The 23,444-nt window shown below is 44.6% G+C and overlaps 1 protein-coding gene across 1 annotated transcript in view; it reads right to left on the reverse strand.

Moving 5' to 3' along the window:
- Positions 1-2,266: 2,266 nt before the first annotated feature.
- nsmfb (NMDA receptor synaptonuclear signaling and neuronal migration factor b) overlaps positions 2,267-23,444 on the reverse strand; it is a 75,955-nt gene continuing 54,777 nt past the window's right edge. Inside the window, exons 11-16 of the mRNA XM_068011892.1 lie at positions 22,171-22,204; positions 18,427-18,497; positions 17,553-17,632; positions 13,748-13,850; positions 4,190-4,265; positions 2,267-2,734 (exon numbers count right to left, since the gene is read on the reverse strand). Coding sequence (XP_067867993.1) covers positions 2,637-2,734; positions 4,190-4,265; positions 13,748-13,850; positions 17,553-17,632; positions 18,427-18,497; positions 22,171-22,204 — 462 coding nt within the window. The 3' untranslated portion in view covers positions 2,267-2,636. The remainder of the gene's footprint in view (positions 2,735-4,189; positions 4,266-13,747; positions 13,851-17,552; positions 17,633-18,426; positions 18,498-22,170; positions 22,205-23,444) is intronic.

Raw genomic sequence — 23,444 nt, forward strand, 5'->3', positions numbered from 1 at the left:
TAAAATATTATCTGAGAAACCATACAGGCCTCAATGTTGAGCGGCAGTAGGCTGTGTGAGTTACTTTTGTGCCCTACCATTCAATGCAGGTAGTAATGGAAAAAGAGAACTCAGGACCACCATTTTAAATCATTTGCAAAAGGTTTACATTACTCCTTTCACTCATGTAGGGTTGCCATCCTTGTCAAGGCTAAAATTGGATGGAGGCAAGATAGGAGTATGGTAGGGGGATGGGCAGAAGGCTTGAGTTCTAAGCTCTGCTTCAATGATGATGGAAATCATCAATAAGTCTTGCGACATGGAAATAGATGGGACAAACTTATTTTAAAGCCCAAGCTACTACCGTACTTTTCATAACTGAATTGTCCCTATTTTGGTGGTGCTGACCCAAATCGCAGCGTGTACTGTACAGAGGGGACAGTGAGGAAATGCACAAGTTAAATTTTCACACTTACTTTAATTTAAATTGCAAGATTGGACAGAGGGTCCCAGGTTGAATCTAATAAAAGGTAAATTTAAAAGTTGAATTTCTGGGGGTGGGAGTGTCTGCGGATTGTCTGCTGTAATTCTGGTGGAAGATTCATGCGAAACCTGGGAGAAACACCATAAGCAGTGATTTACAACAGGGAGCCCCTGAAGAAATGCAATTCCCGAGACTGATTATCAGGATGTTCTTCACGACACTTGAAATGGACGTTCCACAGAGAGCAGCACAACAGAAAATCCTGAAATCAAAGAATCAACCAGAAATGGGGCATGGTTGTGGTTCTGGAGGGATTAATTAAGATGGGCTGAGGAGCCTTCCTCACTCACAATTAACTGTTTCACTGATTACTGGTGAGTGATTATGCTGAGCTTTATTAGTGTAGAAACACTTGACACATATATCTGAAATGACTGTTCTTTAAAGGGACTAACTCTCCATTAAAATAGTGAAAATTACCATTTGACACGATCACAGTAAGTGCTTTCACAATAATAGCGCACTGTTTAATTTAAGGGTTTATGCTGATAAAATTGTGATTGAAAAACCATTTGGCGTTCATTAACCTGCAAGAAGAACTATTTGGGCCATGGAAGGGTAAAGTCGTTGGTGTCTCCCCTCCTGCACCCATGAACACAAAGGTAACAGTTTGGCTATTGAAATGAGCCTAGTTGTTGGCCTATTTTTACTGTAATAGAAAATGAAATATCACTGTTTAAAACCGGCTGACATCCTGTCAGAAGAATTGAAAGAGTTACCTGAAAGGTAACTGATTGAAAATGAGACTTTGAGTGTTTCTCCTTTAAATGGTGTAGACTAAGGCAACACATGCTGGAATATTCTTTACTGAAAGGCCTCAGACTTCAGCAATATCATGAGTTTCTAACCTAGACAACCTAGCCTAAATTGCAACAATAAAAGGTTTCCATGATGGTGCCAAGCAGCCATCTAAGAATGCTATTTTCCATGATGGTGTAATGAAGTTTAAATAATCTTTAAATGCAATCAATGCCTATCTGTTTATCAATAAAAGTCAACAGCTCGCATTCAGACCTTCGTTAGTGCAACAGATCTATCCTGAAGTTGAGATGAATCCAGAATTGGACAACAAAGACCATCACAGTAGCTCCAATCAGATGAAAACAATGTTGCTGGTGTTCATAATGAATCTAGATTGCACCCAGCTCTTCTCACTGTCAATACTCTTATTCATCATTTTACCCAATAAAATCACTTTTGATTTCTCATGAATAGTATGTCCCACCTTCAGACACTTTTGCTTAAAACACAATAGGTGTTACAACTACTCTGTCACGCTTGTGAGACACAAGGATGTTAGAACTTCAAACCACAAAGTAAAGACAATGAGGTTACTTCATCACAGAAAAGTACCCCATGATGCTTCAGCCTGGAGAATCAACCTTTGAACCTTGTGAACAAAGGAATTTGTTCCTTTCATGCTTGTTGTCACTGCTTGAGCGGCAAACTGAAAGCAACGTTAACAGGAATCCATTGCATCGTACTCTCAAATAGATTAAATATCCTCCTAACTACTGAGACACTCTTACCAAATAACTCTTAAAATTAGCACTATTCAATTAAAAATCCAATGTACCTATATTCACGAATAAAACCTTTAGCTGTTTTTTTTTCATGAAACCTGCCTTCACATCAAGGTCCTCAAGAATATCTCGCAGATGCTGCAGGCCACAGACCTGTTTCAACACGCATCGATGGATAATTTTGTATTTTGCACCATTAGAACCTTGAAGGAATCTTGTTTGGCACGCTCTGGTGTTGCCAGCATTCTAACAGCTGACCTATTCAGTCCCATCTTTTGCATAAGGACTTTAGGATGAAAAAAAAAACCCAAGCTCTCCTGTCTTGACCTGGATTGGCCTCATTCTGCAGAAAGAAAAATTCAGATTCCTGCTTCTTCTACTCAAAGGGACAAAGACCCTAACCTCTCTTCTCCATCCTTTTCCATGACTTCCGTTAAGTCTTTCTTCATCCGAACAAGATATAACAGAGATGTCTTCTGCCTCTTCTCTATCCCTTCGGAGATCCTCTCTTTGCCTCCAGTATTGAGGAGTTGTCGTTCTCGATAAGAGCAGCTACAAGTGATTATTCCAATTCTGCATTTTCCTTTGCCTCACAAGATGTCATCATAGTCCAGCAGCTTTGAGTGCTGCCTGGATTTCCAGAGTCTATAGAGCCGAAAGTCAAAGTATGCCTCTATCATCCGCTTCCCTGTAATTCAACATGACAACCTTCAGTAAAAGGGTTCATTGAAGATAATGGTCATGAAATCATGCGAGTGAAACATGGCCAAATTATTACTGATCTTGTCATTCCATATTACTTGACACTCAGGACGTCTGCACTTTGTGAATTTTCCACTAGAGGCTTAACCATTTAATAACTTTCAGAGACTGTTCTTCTAAAGACTGTTTTTAACTATAAAAGATAATGTCAAGAATAGAGCAACGCACACATTGAGTAGAAGACATACTTTTCTGACTGGCATTGTAATTTTATACAGAGTATTTTTCATCAGTTTTCTTCTCTCCTTTCCTGCAAGTCCTACCTCATACTGGGGTATTGTTCCATGGCAACATCTCCTGTGCCCAAGTGCCCATTTTTAATGTGTGGGCCTCGATAGTCAGCACTGACAGGCTGGTAGACTGTGTAGCTTGACAAAGCCAAGTCCAATCCCATCTTCACAGGACTTCCACCCACATGAATCTCCAGCAGGGCTCACGAGCACCAGGAATCCTGGCTGATCTTTACTCTCTGTCTACTTTAGGGATGCTGAGGCCATCCTGGTAGAGGCGGTTCAGCATGGACTATTGGATTTTCTGGGTTTGTGTGGTTCAGTAGATACATTAACCCCCTGGGCCAATGGGAAAGACATAATGATAGTTTTGAAGGTAGTTTACCACACCCCAGCTTTATGGCTGCCATTACTGAAGCACAAGGGCAGTCTGTTTGAGCCCGCGCAGTCAGGAATGAAATCAGGAAGTACTTCTTCACACAGGGTGTAGTAGTAATCTAGAACTCTAACCCCCAAAAAGCTGTTTCTGATGGGTCAATTGAGGCTTTCAAGACTGATAGGCATAGTTTTGTTGGGTAAGCATTATCAAGGGAAATGGAGTTAGGATACAGATCAGCCATGATCTCATTGAATGGCAGAGCCACCTTGAGTTGCCAAATAGCCTCCTCTTGTTTCTCTGTTCTATCAGTGGAGATGCCAGACCAGCTACTCCCTTGCTCCTCCTGTGCTCCTATTACACTACTCCCTGCTCATTGCTTCAAAATCGAGACTTCTTGGCTAGCATCCTACCCTATCTCATTCTACCCCAGGAGCTTGGCTTCCTCCTACAATCTAGAGGTTTGTTTGGCATCACTGTGGTAGGGATTTTACATTTCTATCCTTGGCCCTTCAATCAAGTTTTGTTAATTGAAAAAAAAAAGCAAGCATAAGCAACATTTGTTGGCAATACTTCCTTGGGTGTTGGAATTAACCCATTGACATTAACCTTCAAAAGAGCACAAACCTGCTACTTATTATCCCATTGGTGAGAACATCCCTAACCTCACCAATGGTATGAGGCATGTGAAAAGCCTCAATACTCCCAACATTTTGTATGATAAACATTGAAAGGTTAGCTACCCTTTGGATAGAACAGGAAAACCTTGACATACCCTGTGCTGAAAGCTCCAGCGGAGACTCAAAGGATATTCGGTGAGGAGTCATCAAAGTTGCCAGGCTCCGAAAAAGCTGAAAGCAACAAGCAATGGAATAAAAATGAGAAGCAAGCTCTTCTGGACATGGATTGCTTGATACATTGGTTAAGAATCTGGGATGGCCAGACCATAAATCGCCATTCTAAGTCCATGGACCCAATGGATCTAAATTTCCCCAGTTATAATAATTATTACATACAGGCCTGTGGAACAGTCGCCTTCATAGACAGACACACCCAACCTCCCCCCCACATCCGACTACCACAGTGCCCCTCCCCACCCCACAACTGGCTCATAAAGAGTTCACATCTGAGTGGATGTCCATTGCCCTGAATTGTGGCACGATCTTAAATGTTACTATGCGAGCTGCTGACCTCGCTGTGGTCTATCAGTGCCTTCCTTAATGAGATATCTGTCCACGGACTGAGATTCTCAGTCCTTTCCTTATCAGTATTTTATACGTCGAAGCAGTTGATCAGGCACAATCAGAAGCAGAAGCTCTGGGCTGAATTTTTTGTCCTGCCTGCAGAAAATGGCGGCCACCCTGCACGGGACCGGCACTGCCGCACTGATGCCATTCTGTGGCAGGTAGCCACGTAACTACTGACGGCGGTCGCCCCACCCCCCCCCCAATCACATGGCAGGGGCAGCATCAGCAGCGCCATAAACAGCGTCACGTCGAGCTCAAGTTCGGGAATGGATGGGAAGATCGCAGCGGACGACACTGAAATTTATGCAGAGGTATTTTAACTATTTAAACTCGGGTCCTTTCACAGAGCGGTGGAGGGGCCGCCATGGAGCTTCCCCGCTGCCGGGTAGATTGGGCCCGGCAATCACGGCGTCGGGTTCCGTGGTGGCCACTGCCGCTCCAATTCTCCGGCCCCCTCCTGCCACAGAACCCGAAGTCGGGCCCAGCACAAGGTCCAGTCCTTTGTTTAGTGATTTCATCAATGAGGATCATGGATGGATGGCAGGAGTGGAGGGCAAAAAGAAACAGAGACAGACTGCAATCTCATTAATAAAAAAGGGGCAGGGGAAGACAACATTCCTACAGAGAGAGAAAGACAGGGCTCTAAGAGAGAAGACGAGATGGACAGGGCCCTCAGACAGAGGGAGAAACAGCATTCTCACACAGAGAGAAAGATGGGCAGGACCAAGGTGAGTAGATGGAGTTAAACACATCTAACTGAATGATGTAACAGGCTGGAGGGGCTGAATGGCCTACTCCTGTTCCTATGTTCCTAGAAACAGAGAGAGGGTTGGACAGCACCTAGAGAGACAGACAAGACTCTTATAGAAACTGTGAAATGGGTAGCACTCTCACAAAGAGAGTGCAGTCAAGGAACAGCACGCTGAAAGTATTTCAGGCTGACAGTCCTTGGAATACACAGGAATAGATTTCTCTAGAAAGGAGCCTGTATCTCCTGTAGCATTAACTTCTTCCTAATTTGTGTTTTGTTTTCATTCAAATGATAATGATTTGAAAAAATCTGCAAGGAACTGCCAGGGAAAGTAAAAGGCATTGGTGAGACCGCACCTAGAGAACTGTATAGAGTTTTGGTCTCCTTACTTAAGGAGGGACATGCATGCATTGAAAGCAGTTCAGGGAAGGTTCACTAGACTGATTCCTGGGATGAAAGGGTTGTCTTACAAGGAAAGGTTGAGCAGGTTGGGCCTACATTCATTGGAGTTTAGAGGAATGAGAGGTGTTCTTATTGAAACATAAAAGATTCTGAGGCGGCTTGAGAGGGTTAGATACTCAGAGAATGTTCCCCCACATGGGGGAACCTAGAACGAGGGGGGCACAGTTTAAAAATAAGGGGTCTCCAATTTAAGACAGAGATGAGGAGGAATTTCTTCTCTCAGAGGGTCATTAATCTTTGGAATTCTTTACCCCGAGAGCAGTGGAGGCTGGGTCCTTGAATATATTGAAGGCTGAGTTAGACAGATTTTTGATCTAGAAGGGAATCGAAGATTATGGGAGGGGGGTGGGGGGTGCAGATAGGAAAGTGGAGTTAAGACCATGATCAGATCAGCCATCATCTTACCGAATGGTGGAGAAGGCTCAAGGGGCTGAATGGCCTACTGCTGCTCCTATTTCTTATGATCTTATGAGAATGAGGGTCCAAGACAGAGCAGAGGACAGGATTGGATTTGTGTACTGCTGATGTTTCTTTCAAGCTTTATTTTGATGGTGAGATCTGATGTGTAAAATACAATCACTCAGCTCCTGGCGATAGCACTGGGTGAAAAGGTAGAGTCAAAGAGTTGAAGAGAAAGTTTAACAGATAGAGGTCATTCACTTTGGACCTAAGATAGATCAGAGTATTTTCCAAATGGTGAGAAGCAGAGAGCTTTAGGGGCCCATGTACAGAAATCACTAAAAGCTAATGGACAGGTACAAAAAATAAAAAAGGCATATTGGTCTTTATCTCCAGAGGGCTGGAATTCAAAGGGGTGGAAGTTACATTACAGTTACATAAAGCTCTGGCTAGACCCCGTTTAGAATACTGTGTTCAGTCTAAACATCACACCTCAAGAAGGATATATTGGCTTTGAAGGGGGTGCAGGGCAGAGTCACCAGAATGTTACCTGGGTTAAAAGGGTTAAATTATGAGGACATGTTGCATAGACGAGGCTTGAATTCCCTTGAGTACAGAAGATTAGGGGGTGATCGAATTGAGGGGCTTTAGATGATTAAAGCAGTTTATAGGGTAGATAGAGAGAAACTATTTCCTCTGGCAGCTGAGTCCAGAACAAGGAGGCATAATCTTAAAATTAGAGCTAGGCCATTCAAGAGTAATGTCAGGAAGCACCTTCACATAAAGGGGAGTGGAAATCTGGAACTCTCGCCCTCCAAAAGTTGATGCTGGGGGTCAATTCAAAATTTCAAAACTGAAATTGATAGATTTTTGTTAGGCAAGGGTTACTGAACCAAGGAGGGTAGATGAAGTTAAGATACAGATAACTGAATGGTGGAATAAGTTCAAGGAGCTGAGTGTCAGATAGTGAGAAAGGGATAGATAGAGATAGACAGAGACAGAGAGAGATAGGCAGAGATGAGACAGCGAAGAAGAAACCGATAGAGACAGACACAGAGAAACAGGCAGACAGAGAGACTTTCAGAGAGATGCAGGCAGATATAGACAACCAGAAACACACGGAGGGATACACAGAGACAGACGATTAGACAGACTTTCAGAGAGTGAAGGGAGATATGGAGAGACAGACACACACATTAGGATACAATGGCTAACAGGCAGACAGAGAGCTATTCGGAGGAATGAAGGGAAATATAAGGACAGCTAGACCACACAGAGGAGTACACAGAGAGACAGCCAGAGAGATAGAGACAGAGATCGACAGAGAGATACAGCGAGACAGATGACAAAAAGTCAGGGATATACAAAGAGGGAGAGAGTTGGAGAAAAATAGCCAGAGAAAAAATAGACTTAGATAGAGAGAGAGAGAGAGATAGAGACAGACAGACACCGGGAGAGCAAGGCAGATAGAGACAGAGAGACATGGAGAGTCAGACAACAGACAGTGAGAGACATGGAGCTGGATTTTAACAAGCCCTCAACGTCATGATCCGTGGCCGGGGGGTGGGGCCTGAAGATGGCTCCAGATAAGGCCCGGCACGGACCTCAACGCTGGCAGGGCCTGGCCTGATCCTCCCGGCGGTAGCAAGGCTCCGTGGCAATGGGACCACAATTTAAATATGCAAATCAATAAAATGAATAAATGTAAGTAGACCTACCTCCAATCTTGAGGGTTGGCGCGATCTTCAGGGGACGTACGTATGTCAGTGTGGTGGGGGGGGGGAAACGGGGTCAAATAAATGTAATGGGTGTAGGGGATGGTGGGAATGGCTGAACTTTAAACTTTGTGCAGTTTGATGGAGGGAAAGGTCAGATGTAAAAGATAAGTGTTTTACAGGAGGGAAAAGGCAAATAGTTATTGTAATTGTTATTCGGGGGGGGGGGGGTTGGTGGGAAGGGTCATAAGAAATTTATTTATTTAATTTTGGGGGATCTTTATTTAAAACTTTAAAAATGCTGGCAGGGCTGGCTGCCCTTTAAAGATGGCGCCAGCGCCGTGCCCGCACGCAGGCAGCTGATGCCATTGCCGGAGAAGGACAGACCACCCCCTCCACATGACTGGGAGGCAGGGGCAGGCTGCTCTGGCTATTTAAATGAGCCGCCACGCTTAAGATCACGGTGGCACCTTAGTGCGTCCTGAACGGGCGGGCCACCATTTCCTGAGCTCGCTGATCGATGGTTGACTCTTAAAATCCAGCCCATGGATGGAGAGATACAGACAGAGTGGCAGAAAGAGACACAGATAGATAGTCACACACTGACTACTGAAAGACGGAAATGCAGGCAGTGAGACAGTTCAACACAGAGAGGCAGGCGTGCATAAGCAGGCAAAGAGGGAGTGCTAGAGACTCAGAAAGAGCAAATAAGGTAGAAAAAGGGAAGCCGACGGACAAAAACCAAGAACAGCGGGCAGGCAGAAAGAAAGGGTTAGGTAGCTAAAGAAAGACAGAGGAATAGTGGATGGTAGACAAGGTAGAGTGTGCCAAATCAGGGAGATGGGCATCTGATTGTAAATTAAGTGACTGATAAGATTGTTTTTAATTGACTAACACTTAACAACACCACAAGAATTGAGAGTTAAAATCACATAATTCAAAAAAAAATTGTGTTTGTATTTGCTTCACAATTGTATAAATGTCATGTGTCCATGGCTTGACAGAAACAAAATCATTTTATCTCAGTGCGATCCGGACAAGAGTGATTTGGCTGTTACAACTGCCTTCCTTTTAGGTAGTTCAAAGAAAACAAATATCCAATGTAGATTTAGAGTTCGAGTCACGTCTTTAACCTTAACGGCACTGACATATTGATCGCATTTATGATCGTCAGAAAGTAGCCCACTTTGTCAGGTTCATTGAGCATGGCTGATTAACGATGAATAATACATCAAACAGAAATGGGAAGACCTGCAGGCACTGAGCAGATTGGTAGATCAAATAAGTAGAGGTAGCTGCTTGGAGATCACTGCCAATGATGTGAGTCTCTGAACAGCACTACATAGAATCAGACAACATAGAAGGAGACCAATCGGCCCATCATGCCTGCACCAGCTCTCTGAAAGAGCTATCCAATTAATTCCACTCCCCTGTTCTTTCCCCATAGCCCTGTAATTTTTAATTTTCAAGTATATATCTAATTCTCTTCTGGAAGCTACTACTGAATCTGTTTCCTCCACCATTTCAGGCAGTGCATTCCAGATCATAACAACTCATGTGGAAAACAAATTCTCCTCTCCTCCCCGTTGGATTTTTTGCCAATTATCTTAAACCAGTGTCCTCTGGTTGCCAACCCTCCTGCCTGTAGAAAAAGTTTCTCCCTATCTATTCTATCAAACCCACTTATAATTCTGAACATGCCTATTAGGCCTTCCCTTAATCTTTTTTGTTCTAGCTTTTCTAGTATCTCTTACTGGGTCCTCTCATCCCTGGTATCATTCTGGTGAATCTCCACTGCACCCTCTCCAAGACTTTAACATCCTTCCGAAAGGATGGTGCCCAGAATTGGACACAACACTCTAGTTGAGGCCTAACCAGTGTATTTTTTAAAGGTTTGCCATAACTCTCTGGCTTTAATGTGTAAAGCCAAGTATCCCATATGCTTTATTAACAGCCTTCTCAACTTGGCCTGTCACCTTCAAAGATTTATGTATGTGAAGCCCCAGGTCTCTCTGTTCTTGCATCCCCTTTATATTTTTTCTTTTCAATCTTCCTCACAAAATTCATCACTTCACACTTCTCTGCACTAAATTTCATCTATGTGTCTGCCCAGTTCATCAGTCTGTCTGTGGCCTCCTGAAGTCTGTTACTATCTTCCTACATTTACTATGTCCAAGTTTTGTGCCAACCTCAAGCATTGCAATGATGCCCTACATAGGAGCAGTGATCCTAACATTGACCCCTGGGGGCACCATTGTATACTTCCCTCCCAGTCTGACAAACAGCCATTCACCACTATTCTCTGCTTTCTGTTTCTTAGCCAATTTTGTATCCACATGCTCTCAAGGGCTTCAATTTTGCTAACAAGTTTATTATGTGGCAACTTTCAAAGACATTCTGAAAATCTGTATACACAATAGCAACTGCACTACCCTCATCAACCCTCTGTTGTTTCTTCCATCGAACGCAGTCAAGTTTATTAAACATGCTTTGCTGTGAAGAAATCTGTGTTGGTTATCATGAATTAACCTGTGTTTTTATAAGTAAAAATGAATTGTTTCCCAGGTTATGATGTCTAGAAGTTTCCCCACCCTGACTTAAAACTGACTGGCTGTCGTCACCAGGTTTAACTCAGGCACCACCCATATATAAAGGAGGACTGGAGGCCAAAGTCACTTCTATTTCCACCTTTGCTTCCCTCAGCAACCGAGGATGCATCCCTTCTGAACCAGGTGACTTTACTATTTTGAGCGCTGCCAACTTTTTAAGCACCTCCTCTTTATTTTTACCCTATCCAATATTGTTACTATCTCCCCCTTTACTGCTACATTGGCAGTGTCCTCTTCTCTAGAGAAGACAGATGCAAACTACTTATTTATTACCTCCGCCATGCCCTCTGCTACCGCAAGAATTCCTTTTTGGTCTCTAATTGCCCCCACCCTTCCTTTGACTACCCTTTTTATATATTTATAAATGACTTCATTGTTCCTTTATTTGTTACCTGCTAGTCTTTTCTCGTACACTCTCTTTGCCCCTCTTTTTCCCTTTTTCTGTTCTCTTCTGCACTTGCTGTATTCAGTTTGATTCCCTACTGTATTATGAACCTGACATTTATCATAAGCCTCCTTTTTCTTTTTTGAAGAATAGTAATGAGTTTTCCCAATGTCCTGGCCAACATTGATCCCTTAACCAACAACGTTAAGTTGGTCATTTGTTGTTTGTTCGATCTTACTCTGCACAACTTGACTGCACAACAGTGAGGAATTCTGTGATTGTGAAGCACTCTGGGGCATCCTGCGAATGTGATTCAATCTCTCCATGACCTCGCCTTCCTCCAATCTCTCGATCCCTGTAACTCTCCAAGAACTCTGCGCTCCTGCAGTTCTGGCCTCCTACGCATTCCCGATTTCCTTTGTTCCACCATTGGCAATCCTGCCTTCTGCTGCCTAGGTCCTAAGCTCTGGAATTCCTTCCCTAAACCTATCCACCTCTCTCTTCACCTTTAAGTGGCTCTTGAAAGCTTACCTCTTTGGCCAAGTCTTTGATCACCCGTGCTAGTATTTTTTCATGACTCAGTGTCAAATTTTGACTGATACTGCTCCTGTGAAGCGCCTTGGGACTTTTTACTACATTAAAGGTGCTGTATAAATACAAGTTGTTATGATACGATGATTGCTAAATGCAAATTCCTACCTCCTTCCTTCCCACTACCTGACCCTCATCATTGAAGGTAGCAGCTTAGATATTCAGAATGTGCTGATCCTAATCAAATCTCATCCACCTAGCTAATTCCAACATTACTTATTTGAAGGGACAATAATTTGAATGCATGCAGCAACCTCGTGTAGGGGAACATCTCAAAATGGATTACAAAGTGAGGGAAGAGGATGGCACCGAGCAAGGGATATTACGTACAGTCAAAGAGGTTAATTTGTAAGGGGATTTTTTAAGGGACAGTTCAACAGCATTACCATTGCTGAATCCCCAACCTGCTGGTCACCATTGACCAGAAACGTAACTGGACCAGCTACAGAAATACTGTAGCTACAAGAGCAAGTCAGAGGCTGGGAATTCTGCAGCGAGTACCTCACCTCTCAAATCCTCAAAGCCTGTCTGCCTTCTATGAGGCACAAGTCAGGAGTGTGATGGAATACTCTCCACTTGCCTGGATGGGTGCAGCTCCAACAACACTCAAGAAGCTTGACACCATCCAGGACAAAGCAGCCCGCTTGATCGGCACCCCATCTACCATCTTAAACATTCACTCCCTCCACCACTGTCCCACAGTGGCAGCAGTGTGTACCATCTACAAGATACACTACAGCAACTTGCCAAGGTTTGTTCGACAACACCTTCCAAACCCATGACCTCTACCACTTACAAGAACAAGGGCAGCAGACACATGGGAACACCAGCACATGCAACTTCCCCTCCAAGCCACACGCCATCCTGACTTAGAAATATATCGCCATTCCTTTGCTGTCACTGGGTCAAAATCCTGGAACTCCCTTCCTAACAGCACTGTGGGTGTACCTACACCACACAAACTGTAGCAGTTCAAGAAGGCAGCTCACCACCATCTTCTCAAGGGCAATTAGGAGTGGCCAATAAATTTTGGCCTTGCAGTGACACCCACATCTCATGAACGAATTAAAAAAAAAGAAATACTGAGGTAAAGTGGTTTCAGGAGAGTTTCACAGAGGGCTGTAGTAACTACATTTCGGCATCTGATGGTGCAGCAAAGCACAAGGAGTCAGAGGACAAACAGTGCACACTGGCTGGAAGTTTTTCAGGTAAATTGGGAAGATTGTGGAAGGATTTGAAATCAAGGGCAAGGCCTAGACCCTTTAAGTTATTAATCAGGTGCCTGGGAAACACATCAACAACACCAACAACTTGCATTTATATAGCGCGTTTAATGTGCTAAAACGTTCCAAGATGCTTCACAGGAGCATAATCAGACAAAATTTGACACCAAACCACATAAGGAGATATCAGGGCAGGAGAATAAAAGCTTGATGAAAGAGGTAGGTTTTAAAGAGAAAGGAAGAGAGAGAGGCAGAAAGGTTTAGGGAGGGAATTCCAGAGTTTAGGCCAAGGCAGCTGGAGACATGGTCAATGATGAACATCAGATATGCACAAGATGCGAGAATTGCAGGAGAGTTAAAGATAGGGGAGGGAGCCCTAATCTCACAGCAGGGCGCATATGGCCTAATGTTCTCCTCTCTATACACAGAGGGACTGTGGTCTACTGCAGTGCCCCTAGGCCACCCTAGCTGAAATCAGACAAATCCATCAAGTATTGTGAATCAACATGGGGCTTTTCTGGTTTGCATGGCCTAGAGTGGCCTTCGCCCACTGACCAATCAGGAAGCTTGAGATCCATTCTCTTTAGGGGAGAATTCCATTCATTTTTCTATGTTTATTTGGGATTTATCAAGATGAAAAATGCCAGCTGCACAAAATGGAACATTCTCTGGGTCTGTGATGAGTGATCTTTTTTTTAGAATTCAATACAGATTACCTTCTCATAACATTATTTGTTATTAAATCATTTTCTTGTGCAGAATGTTCCTTACAAAGTGCAATAAGTGACAGAACCTGGATGTCATATCTGGGGAATTCCTGGGTACAGCTGCAGACAGATGCTGGGGGCATCAACATTACCTGGAGAGGCAGGAATCCCCCCCATTCCTTCCCACCCCTTGTAGTTGCTATTAAGATGCTGTAAGGGTTGCCCTCTCCTAGGTGAGGCATACCTTTTCTCCATTGGGATTTCCCAGGATGTAACAGCCCATTACATGGATCACATTTGGCTCTGGATTGATTTTACTCATCAGTCTGCTCAGTCGCTTCCAAAACCTGCAACAGACGGGAAGACAAAAACTGTTATTAGATGTTTCACAGCAACAGAAATCGGAATTGCAAGCTCACGAGGACAACATGGACATAGGGTTACAGCACTAGGCGGTTTCCTGATTTCCTTCTGGGCTTGGGAGGAAAAAAAAACCTTATGACAGAAAATGGCTAATCTCAGCAGCCTCACCTGCAGCCAGCACTTATGGAGAAAACAGGGCCACTCTCCTTAACTACCACAAATTGTATGTAAGTGAGCATTGCAGCCATTTCTAAACACCCGTTTCCAGCAGACAAATGCTCCACCCCCAGAAGTGCATTTGGCAAATCAGTCCCTGACCCTGCTGCTTGGTGATGGATACCCTGTTGTTGGGATACTAACTTCATCCAAGATGGAAGAAAGAACAAACTTGCATTTAAATAGTTCCTTTCACAGCCTCAGCAGGTCCCGAAGCACATTTGGTCGTTAATGATAGCCATGGCACTTCTACAAATGCACCAATTTCATAGTAACAGCAGGTCAGACTTTGTAGCTTGAGCTATAAATAATGCCGCTGTATATATTATGTAGAGTAAATAAGTTTCCATTGACATGAAGATCAGCAACCAAGGGACACAGACTGAAGGTAACTGGCAAAAAAAAATGAGAATTGTTTTTAAAAAAACAGTCATCTGGAATGCACTGCCTGAAAGGATGGTGGAAACAGATTCTATAGCAACTTTCAAAAGAGAACTGGATAAATACTTGAAAAGGAGAAATTATAGGACTATGGGGAAAGGGCAGGGGGAATGGGACAAATCGGATCATTATTTCAAAAAGCTGGCATGGGCGTAATGGACTGCAGGTCCTCCTTCTGTGCTGTAAGATTCTATGGTGGCGGAAGTGAGTAGACAGACAACAATCCTTGTACCATCTTGCCTCTGCTTCAATTCAGAGTCAAGGCGATGTGTTTGCAGGACGTGCTGACCTGCAGGCCACTGCAGCAAAGCCTCACTGTACCCTCAGCTGACATCCACACACTCCGCACCTTCCAGAAGCCTGTTCATTATTCCACTATTAACACTCTCTCTAGACTAATGCTTTGTCTTTCACCATAAGCATGAACACGCTCTTTGCCTTTGTCCCAGGGCAGCTTTGTTGTTTAATCTCTCCTGCCCTCTGCCCTATCACACACCTCCCCCTTTGTCCTCTTCCCCACCATCCCCCCTCCCACCCCCTTCACTTGCTTAAAACCTAATTCTTTTCTAACCTTTGCCAGTTCTGATGAAAGGTCACAGACCTGAAACGTTAACTCTGCTTCTCTCTCCACAGATGCTGCCAGACCTGCTGAGTATTTCCAGCACTTTCTGTTTCAATATAATGTCCTTACCAACCTCCCAGACACGTTCAGTTGACTCCGTGCAAGCCAGACTTTGGATTTTCCGCTCTGCGTGGATCAGTTTCATTGCGGGCTATGCATTTAATAACGAATAACTCAAGGAGCCCTTGTTCTTTTAATCCCATTGATGCAAAATAATCTGAAGAATGTATATCAACCTTTACAAGGATGAAAGTCTATCAACAAAGGTTCTTGACTGATGTTCTGACAATGCATTGTGTTACATAAGAAATAGGAGCAGTAGGCCATTCAGTCTCTCAAGCCTGCTTCACCATTCATTAAGACCATGGCTGACCTGATCGTGGCCTCAACTCCACTTTCCTGCCTACCACCCATAACCCTTGACTCTCTTGTAGATCAAAAATCTGTCTAATTCAGCCTTGAATATATTCAATGACCCAGCCTCCACTACTCTCTGGAGTAGCGAATTCCAACAATTAACAACCCTCTGACAGACAAAATTCCTCCTCACTTGCGTCTTAGATGGGAGACCCCTTATTCTGAAACTGTGTCCCCCTCGTGGCATCTACCCTGTCAAGGATGCTCAGAATCTTATATGTTTCTACAAGATCATCTCTCATTCTTCGAAACTCCAGTGAGTATAAGCCCAACCTGCTCATATTTTCCTCAAAAGACAACTCCTTCATCCCAGGAATCAGCCTATTGAACCTTCTCTGAACAGCCTCCAATGCAATTATATCCCTCCTTAAATAAAACTGTACACAGTACTCTAGGGGCCGGGATTTGTCCTCATCCTGACGGCAGGTTTCATGGTGGTGGTGGGGGAGGCCAGAGAATCAGGGAAGAATCGCCTGCCACAGAACCCGACGCTGGGATTCCCTGTTTCAATTCTTCCGGGGACGTGATAGGCCGACGATGACCTTCCCGCCCAGAGGCCAAATAAGGGCCTCTTCCCGCAACGGCGGCGTGGGGGGGGGGAGGGGGAGAGAATGGGTGGACACCGTCACGTATGGAGGGCACCTTGGAAACTGAGGCACCCTTCCTGTGGGCTTGAGAGGGGGTCTCTCCTTCACCAGTAATTTGTGAGCCACAGAGGACCCCACCAGGAACAACTGTACCCCGGGACCCCCTCCCCCTGGACTCAACACCCACCCCCCCCCAAATCCCCCCCTTGCCGGGGCCTTCCAGACTGGCCCTGGCGACCCCATCTCACTTACCTCTTCTCTGGGGTTCCAGTGCTGGGCCTGGGTCCGAGGTCTCTGCAGTACCGGCAACGGCCACCGCTCCCAGTGGTACTGCCAATACTGCTGAGCTGCCAGCCCTGTGATAGGCTGACAGCTCTTGGAGGTGGGATCCCTATCCCTTTCAAGACTTTATCGGGATGGGGATCACGCCTTCGTTAAACTCTGACTCCAAAAGACTGGAAGATCACTCCTGGGGTCTGAAAAATGCAGAGGGGTTCCACCCGACTTTTCGGCCTGGCACTGGCAGCCCTGCCTCCTGCACAAAATCCAGCCCTGGCATGGTCTCACCATTGCCTTGTACAGGTGTAGCAAGACTTCCCTACTTTTATACTCCATCCCCCTTGCAATAAACGTCAACATTCCATTTTCCTTCCTAATTACTTGCTGTACCTGCATGCTAACTTTTTATGATTCATGTACAAGGACACCCAGCTCCCTCTGTTCCGCAGCATTCTGTAGTCTTTCTCCATTTAAATTATATTCTGCTATTCTATTCTTCCCACCAAATTGGAGAACCTCACATTTTCCCATATTATACTTCATCTGCCAACTTTTTGCCCACTTACGTAACCTATCTATGTCCCTCTGCAGACACTTTGTGTCCTCCTCACAATTTGTTTTCCTACTTATCTTTGTATCATCAGCAAATGTGGCTCCGACTCACTTTCCCAGATATTTTCCAATATCTCCCTGCCCTCTACTGCAGTCTAAACTTTAGCAGCTTATTTTATGTTGTAGGTCTGTCCTTTTAAAGAGCAGCCACACTCAGTGCTGTCAGAGTATAACTGCAGGCGAATGGAATTTTCATACTGTGCCTACTTGAGTTGTCAAAAACCCAACGCAGTACAAGAGCAGATGTGTGTCTTTCCAAACTTGGGCTGTGTCTAAACAGAGCATTCGGAGTTGTTTGATACTGGTGGTCACTGGTCTGTCACCGGTATTGGCAGCAAATTAAGGTAGTGAATTAAGAGCACCAGACAAGAAGGGAATTGGTACAAGGGTAATTTTTCCCAGAGTACTGGCACCATTATGTGAACTAAACAATACCACACTGAACTCAGGCCTTCCAGAGAAAGCCTTGGGCATGCCAGACTCTAACTGCATATGAAAAGTGATTGGCTTACAGGATCAGGTCCTCCTCTTTCTCCACTTTCGCAAAGGTGGCGACCTTGTTCTTCAGCAGGTACAAGTGGCCAGGCCCCCCCTACAATCAAAACACAGAACCCATCAATATGCAAAGAACAAACTTGGCAATATCACATTAACATCACCCTGGCAACATGGAGACAACAAATTGTGTTAAAAAGGCAATTTCCAAAGGATGCATTAAACTAGAAATTAGGGAGTGCCCAATTTTGGGTGCTCCTTTTTAGGGGGTGAAGGGGTGGGGCTTGTAGGGGGAAGGGTGCAGGGTAAAAACCTTGTGCCAGAATGGTGAGATCCAAAACACCACAGTTATTGGGACTCAGTCCTCTGTGTTAGAGTAATCATGGCATTACAGCCCACCGGCAATGAGTGGGGGTGGGTGACAGAATGAAGGTTGGGTGTCAGGGCTGTGGGTCAGAGGTCAGGGCAACGGAATGGATCCTGGGGTCTTGAGTTGCAGAACCCCATGCAAGGTAGATAAGGAGCACACTTTGGATATTTCAGGCAGATCCATTTTAGCCTTTGGCAAACAGCCTTGAAGCATTGAGACTGTCAGTGATGCCATGGTAACTTCAAATGTGGATGAACCACGCACAAGTTTGTCTCCAGTCCAACTGCATGCATGACACAGAGTGGAATAGTGGTTGATGGGGCACCATCGAATCATACGGCAAGGAAGCAAGAATAGTGCGAGCTCGCACATGTCCCATTAACAACTAACAAAATCTCATGACACACCCAGTGTAGCCCTTGACCTGATTCATCAGAATTGCAGAGTGAAAAACCAAACAGTGGCCTAATGACGATGGGCAGTAACAGCGATAGTTGGCAAGGTATCACTGCCAGACTCACCTGACAGAAGATCAGCAGCTTCCAGATCTTGCAGCCCCTCCGATAGGTGGTCAGCTTTTTCTCAATCTCCTCTGCGAGGAAACAGACTGGTCAAGTCACGTTCCACGCACTTTCCCGAAAAACGATGACACCAGCAACAACACTTCATTTAGTACACCATTTATATTACAGCGTCGCAGGTAAGGCCGCATTGCTGTGGTATAAAAGGACTATTGCGACTTCACAACTCTCCTCTGGAAAGGTAGGTGCAAATCCTATAGCCATTACAGTCTGGGGGGTGGGGGAGGGGGTGGTGTTAGTGGGCTGAAAGCTCAGTCCATCCATACAGAGCACCAACAGCAGAAAACAAAATTTGCAGCAACAACTTCGAAACAACTGGGGCTAAAAGGGCTAAATTATAAAGGGCTGGTTGAACAGACTAAGCTTGCATTTCCTTGGGTATAGCAGACGAAGGGGTGATCTGATTGAGGTGTTTAAGATGATTAAAAGGTTTTATATGGGAAGATAAAGAGAAACTATTTCCTCAGGTGGGAAATCCAAAACAAGGGGGCAAGCTAGGCCATTCAAGGGAAGCACTTCTTCATACAAACAGTAGTGGAAATCTGGAACTCCTTCCTTCAAAAAGTTGTTGAGTCTGTGGTGGGGGGGTGGGGGGGGGGGGTGCGGTGCGGCAGGTCAATTGAAAATTTCAAAACTGGGATTGATAGATTTTTGTTAGGTAAGGGTATTAAGGGTTATGGAACAAGGGGGTAGATGGAGTTAAGATACAGATCAATCATGATCTAAATAAAAGAGGAAACAGGCTCAAGGGGCTGAATGACCTATCCCTGACCCAATGTTCCTAACTAAGCATGTTTTCCATTGTGTGCTGTTCTTTCTCCAGCGAGCCAATTGTAGCAGGTTCCATACCATCATAAGAAATAGAAGTGGGAGTAGGCCCTAAGGTCCTTTGAACCTGCTCTGCCATTCAATAAGATCATGGCTGAACTTCTCTACATCAACTCCACTTTCCCCCCGATCTCCATATCCCTTGATTCCCTTAGTGCCCAAAAGTCTATCAATTTCAGTCTTAAATATACTGAACGACTGAGCATCCACAGCCTTCTGGGATAGAGAATTACAAAGATTCACGACTCTCTGAGTGAAGACATTTGTCCTCATTTCAGTCCGAAATGACCAACTCCTTATCCTGAGACTAGGACCCCTAATACTGGCTCTTCAGCCAGGGGGAAACATCCTCTCAGTTTCTACCCTGTCATGCCCTCTTAGGATTTTATACATTTCAATGCAATCACCTCCCATTCTTCTAAACTCCTGAGAATGTAGGCCCATTCTACTCAATCTCTCCTCATAGGACATCCCTCTCATTCCAGGAGACAATCCGTCATCAGGAGCCCCCAACACATTACACAACCACATCAGTTAGGGGTGAAACTGTGATTTGATCGGATGCAAGAGACTGTGGAGCCAACAGAGAACAAAGGCAGACTGTGGACAATGCATGGCTGGAGACATCAGCACAGTGTGAACATCCTGCTTATTCTAATGCAGTCACAGCCTAGTTGTAAACTCTCGCAACTCCCTGACTGTTCAATAGCTGTTTATTTTATGCTAAAGCTCTCTCCAGTGTTTAGGGATCCCGGATCAGAGAGTGGAAGGCAGCCCCTCAAGAGGATGCATTGTCAATCATAATAATAATCAATATATTGCAGTTAACGTTTTTATATAACAGACTCTAAAATAAAATGAATCTAAGAGTAGCACAAACAGTGTTACAAAAATAAAGTCATGCATTTATAAAGTGCCTTTCAGGACATCCCAAAGCCCTTTACAGTTAATTAGTATTTCAGGTAGTGACTGTTGTAATCTAGAAAACACAGCAGCCAATCTGCACACAGCAAGGTCTAATAAACAACAATGTGATAATGATCTGATAATTTGTTTTAGTGATGTTGGTTGATGGATAAATATTGGCTATGGCATCCCCACTGTTCTCCTTTGAATAGTAGCATGGGATTTTTTACATTTAGTTGAAAGGGAAGACAGGGTTTCAGTTTTACATCTCATCCACAAGGTAACACCTTCAACAGTACAGCATTCTATCTGTAATATTTCCTGTAAACTGTGCATACATGCAGCAAACCAGAAGTAACACTCTGGCACAAGATTTGAACCCACAACCTTTTAAGTCAAAGGCAAGAGAGCTACCACTGCACCAAGGCAGATACCTTAAGCCAGTGCTTCATAGCAATCCCTCTGAATTTGCTGAATTACATTACAAGCAACTCTGCTTGAGGGGACATTGGCTTTGTGATAGCACTGTCAGCTGTGAGTCTGAAGATCATGGATTCAAAGCTCACTCCAGAGGTTTGAGCAGAAAATCTATGCTGGCACTCCAGTGCAATACTGAGGGAGTGCTACACTGTCGGAGCTTTTACCTTTAAGCTAAGCTGGCAAACTGAGGCCATGGCTTCCTGTGCAGGTCAGATGCAAAAGAGCCCATGGCACTTAATTTAAAGAGCACAAAGTTCTCTCGACGCCCTGGCAAATATTTGTTCCCCAATCAGTACCTCCACACACAGATGAACCCACAATTTATCTCACTGTTGTTTGTGCAACCTTATTGTGAGCAACTGGCTGCCGCATTTGTCTAGGAAACAAGTGTGATGACACCTCGAATGCAACTCATTGGTTGTGAAGTAGTTTTGGGATGTGAAAGGTGCTATTTAAATGTACAAGGGCCCGATATTCTTTTGGTGCAATGATAAACATTGTTAATTAAAAACCTAGGAGTGAAACAGCTCAGTATGACTCAGTATGGGATCTTATTGCTGATAGGTCATTACATGTTCTTGTTCTTGCTGCTGATTGGTCAGCTATTGTGTCTCATGATAAGTCCATACATACTATTGTTCTTCTCTGGGTATGATGGCTGCAGGGCAGGTGGTGATGTGTTTCTTAAGTAGGGGTGACCAGATATCACTGATCAGCAGGCCACTGTCACTGTCTGTTAACACCAACTGGCTCCCAAGACAGTGGTTGGCTTATCAGTGATATTTGGTCACTGTTACCTAAGAAACACATCATCACCTGCCCTGCAGCCAACATACCCAGACAAGAACAATAGTATGTATCGACTTACAGTGAGACACAATAGCTGACCAATCAGCAGCATGATCAAGAGCAAGTACCGATCTATCACGGAAGACAATTCATTGACCAATAGCAGTAAGAATAAGAACATGCAATGACCTATCAGCAGTAAGATCCCTCCCACATTCCTATTCTCCACCACATATAAACCTGCTGTTGCACCCATCCCAGTTTTTCCTCCAGACAACGGGCAGAGTACGCTGTCCGAAAGTTCAAGGCCTGCCAGATCTTCTAAGACATTCTTTTTTTCAAGGAAACAACTGCTCTTTTCAGAGCAAATTCACATGGTGTAAAACTGTCTTATTCAACATTATCACTCAGCCCTACAATGGAAGCCAGCCTAAATTTTGTCCTCAATTCCTTGGAGGGGACTTGAGACCAGAGACTTCTGACACAAAGGCGAGAGTGCTACCACTGAGCCATGGCTAATATTTAACCTTGTTGGCTACCCTTCAGAGTGCAGCATTTTCTATTGGTTTAGTTTTGGATCTGTAACTTAAGGCAAAGTAAGGCTTTTAAACACTGATTTTCATTGGCTTTTAACTATCATGTGATACCAACAACCAGTCAAACTCATCGAGATCCACTCACCTAAGATGTCATCAAATGTGGCGTGCTCATGGTCCTGTAGGAGAAACGAGACCACTTGTTATACCTTGAAATGTTTACTATCTTTGAGTGACCCTCTGCCCACTCCATTTCTTGTCTTGGATTTGTTATTTTTCTGCAGGTATGGCCAAGCAGGGTGAGGTGTCAGACTAAAGCTCTCTTGTTTCTGAATGCTACAACTAAGAAAAAGCGAAGGCAATAAAATGCTTTGGAAGATGAGTGTGCAGTGGGTTCGAGACTGCCCTTCACCACTGTAATATTGAGCGTGCAGTGGGTTCAAGACTGCCCTTCACCACTGTAATATTGAGTGTGCAGTGGGTTCGAGACTGCCCTTCACCACTGCAATATTGAATGTGCAGTGGGTCCGAGACTGCCCTTCACCACTGCATTATTGTGTGCAGTGGGTTCGAGACTGCCCTTCACCACTGTAATATTGAGTGTGCAGTGGGTTCGAGACTGCCCTTCACCACTGTAATATTGAGTGTGCAGTGGGTCCGAGACTGCCCTTCACCACTGCATTATTGAGTGTGCAGTGGGTTCGAAACTGCCCTTCACCACTGTAATATTGAGTGTGCAGTGGGTTCGAGACTGCCCTTCACCACTGCATTATTGAGTGTTCAGTGGGTTCGAGACTGCCCTTCACCACTGCATTATTGAGTGTGCAGTGGGTACGAGACTGCCCTTCACCACTGCATTATTGAGTGTGCAGTGGGTTCGAGACTGCCCTTCACCACTGTAATATTGAGTGTGCAGTGGGGTCAAGACTGCCCTTCACCACTGTAATATTGAGTGTGCAGTGGGTTCGAGACTGCCCTTCACCACTGCATTATTGAGTGTGCAGTGGGTTCGAGACTGCCCTTCACCACTGCATTATTGAGTGTGCAGTGGGTTCGAGACTGCCCTTCACCACTGTAATATTGAGTGTGTAGTGGGTTCGAGACTGCCCTTCACCACTGTAATATTGAGTGTGTAGTGGGTTCGAGACTGCCCTTCACCACTGCATTATTGAGTGTGCAGTGGGTTCGAGACTGCCCTTCACCACTGCATTATTGAGTGTGCAGTGGGTTCGAGACTGCCCTTCACCACTGCATTATTGAGTGTGTAGTGGGTTCGAGACTGCCCTTCACCACTGCATTATTGAGTGTGCAGTGGGTTCGAGACTGCCCTTCACCACTGCATTATTGAGTGTGTAGTGGGTTCGAGACTGCCCTTCACCACTGCATTATTGAGTGTGCAGTGGGTTCGAGACTGCCCTT

This window comes from Heterodontus francisci, chromosome 32 (genome assembly GCF_036365525.1).
Source record: "Heterodontus francisci isolate sHetFra1 chromosome 32, sHetFra1.hap1, whole genome shotgun sequence".
NCBI classification, from domain to species: Eukaryota; Metazoa; Chordata; class Chondrichthyes; order Heterodontiformes; family Heterodontidae; genus Heterodontus; species Heterodontus francisci.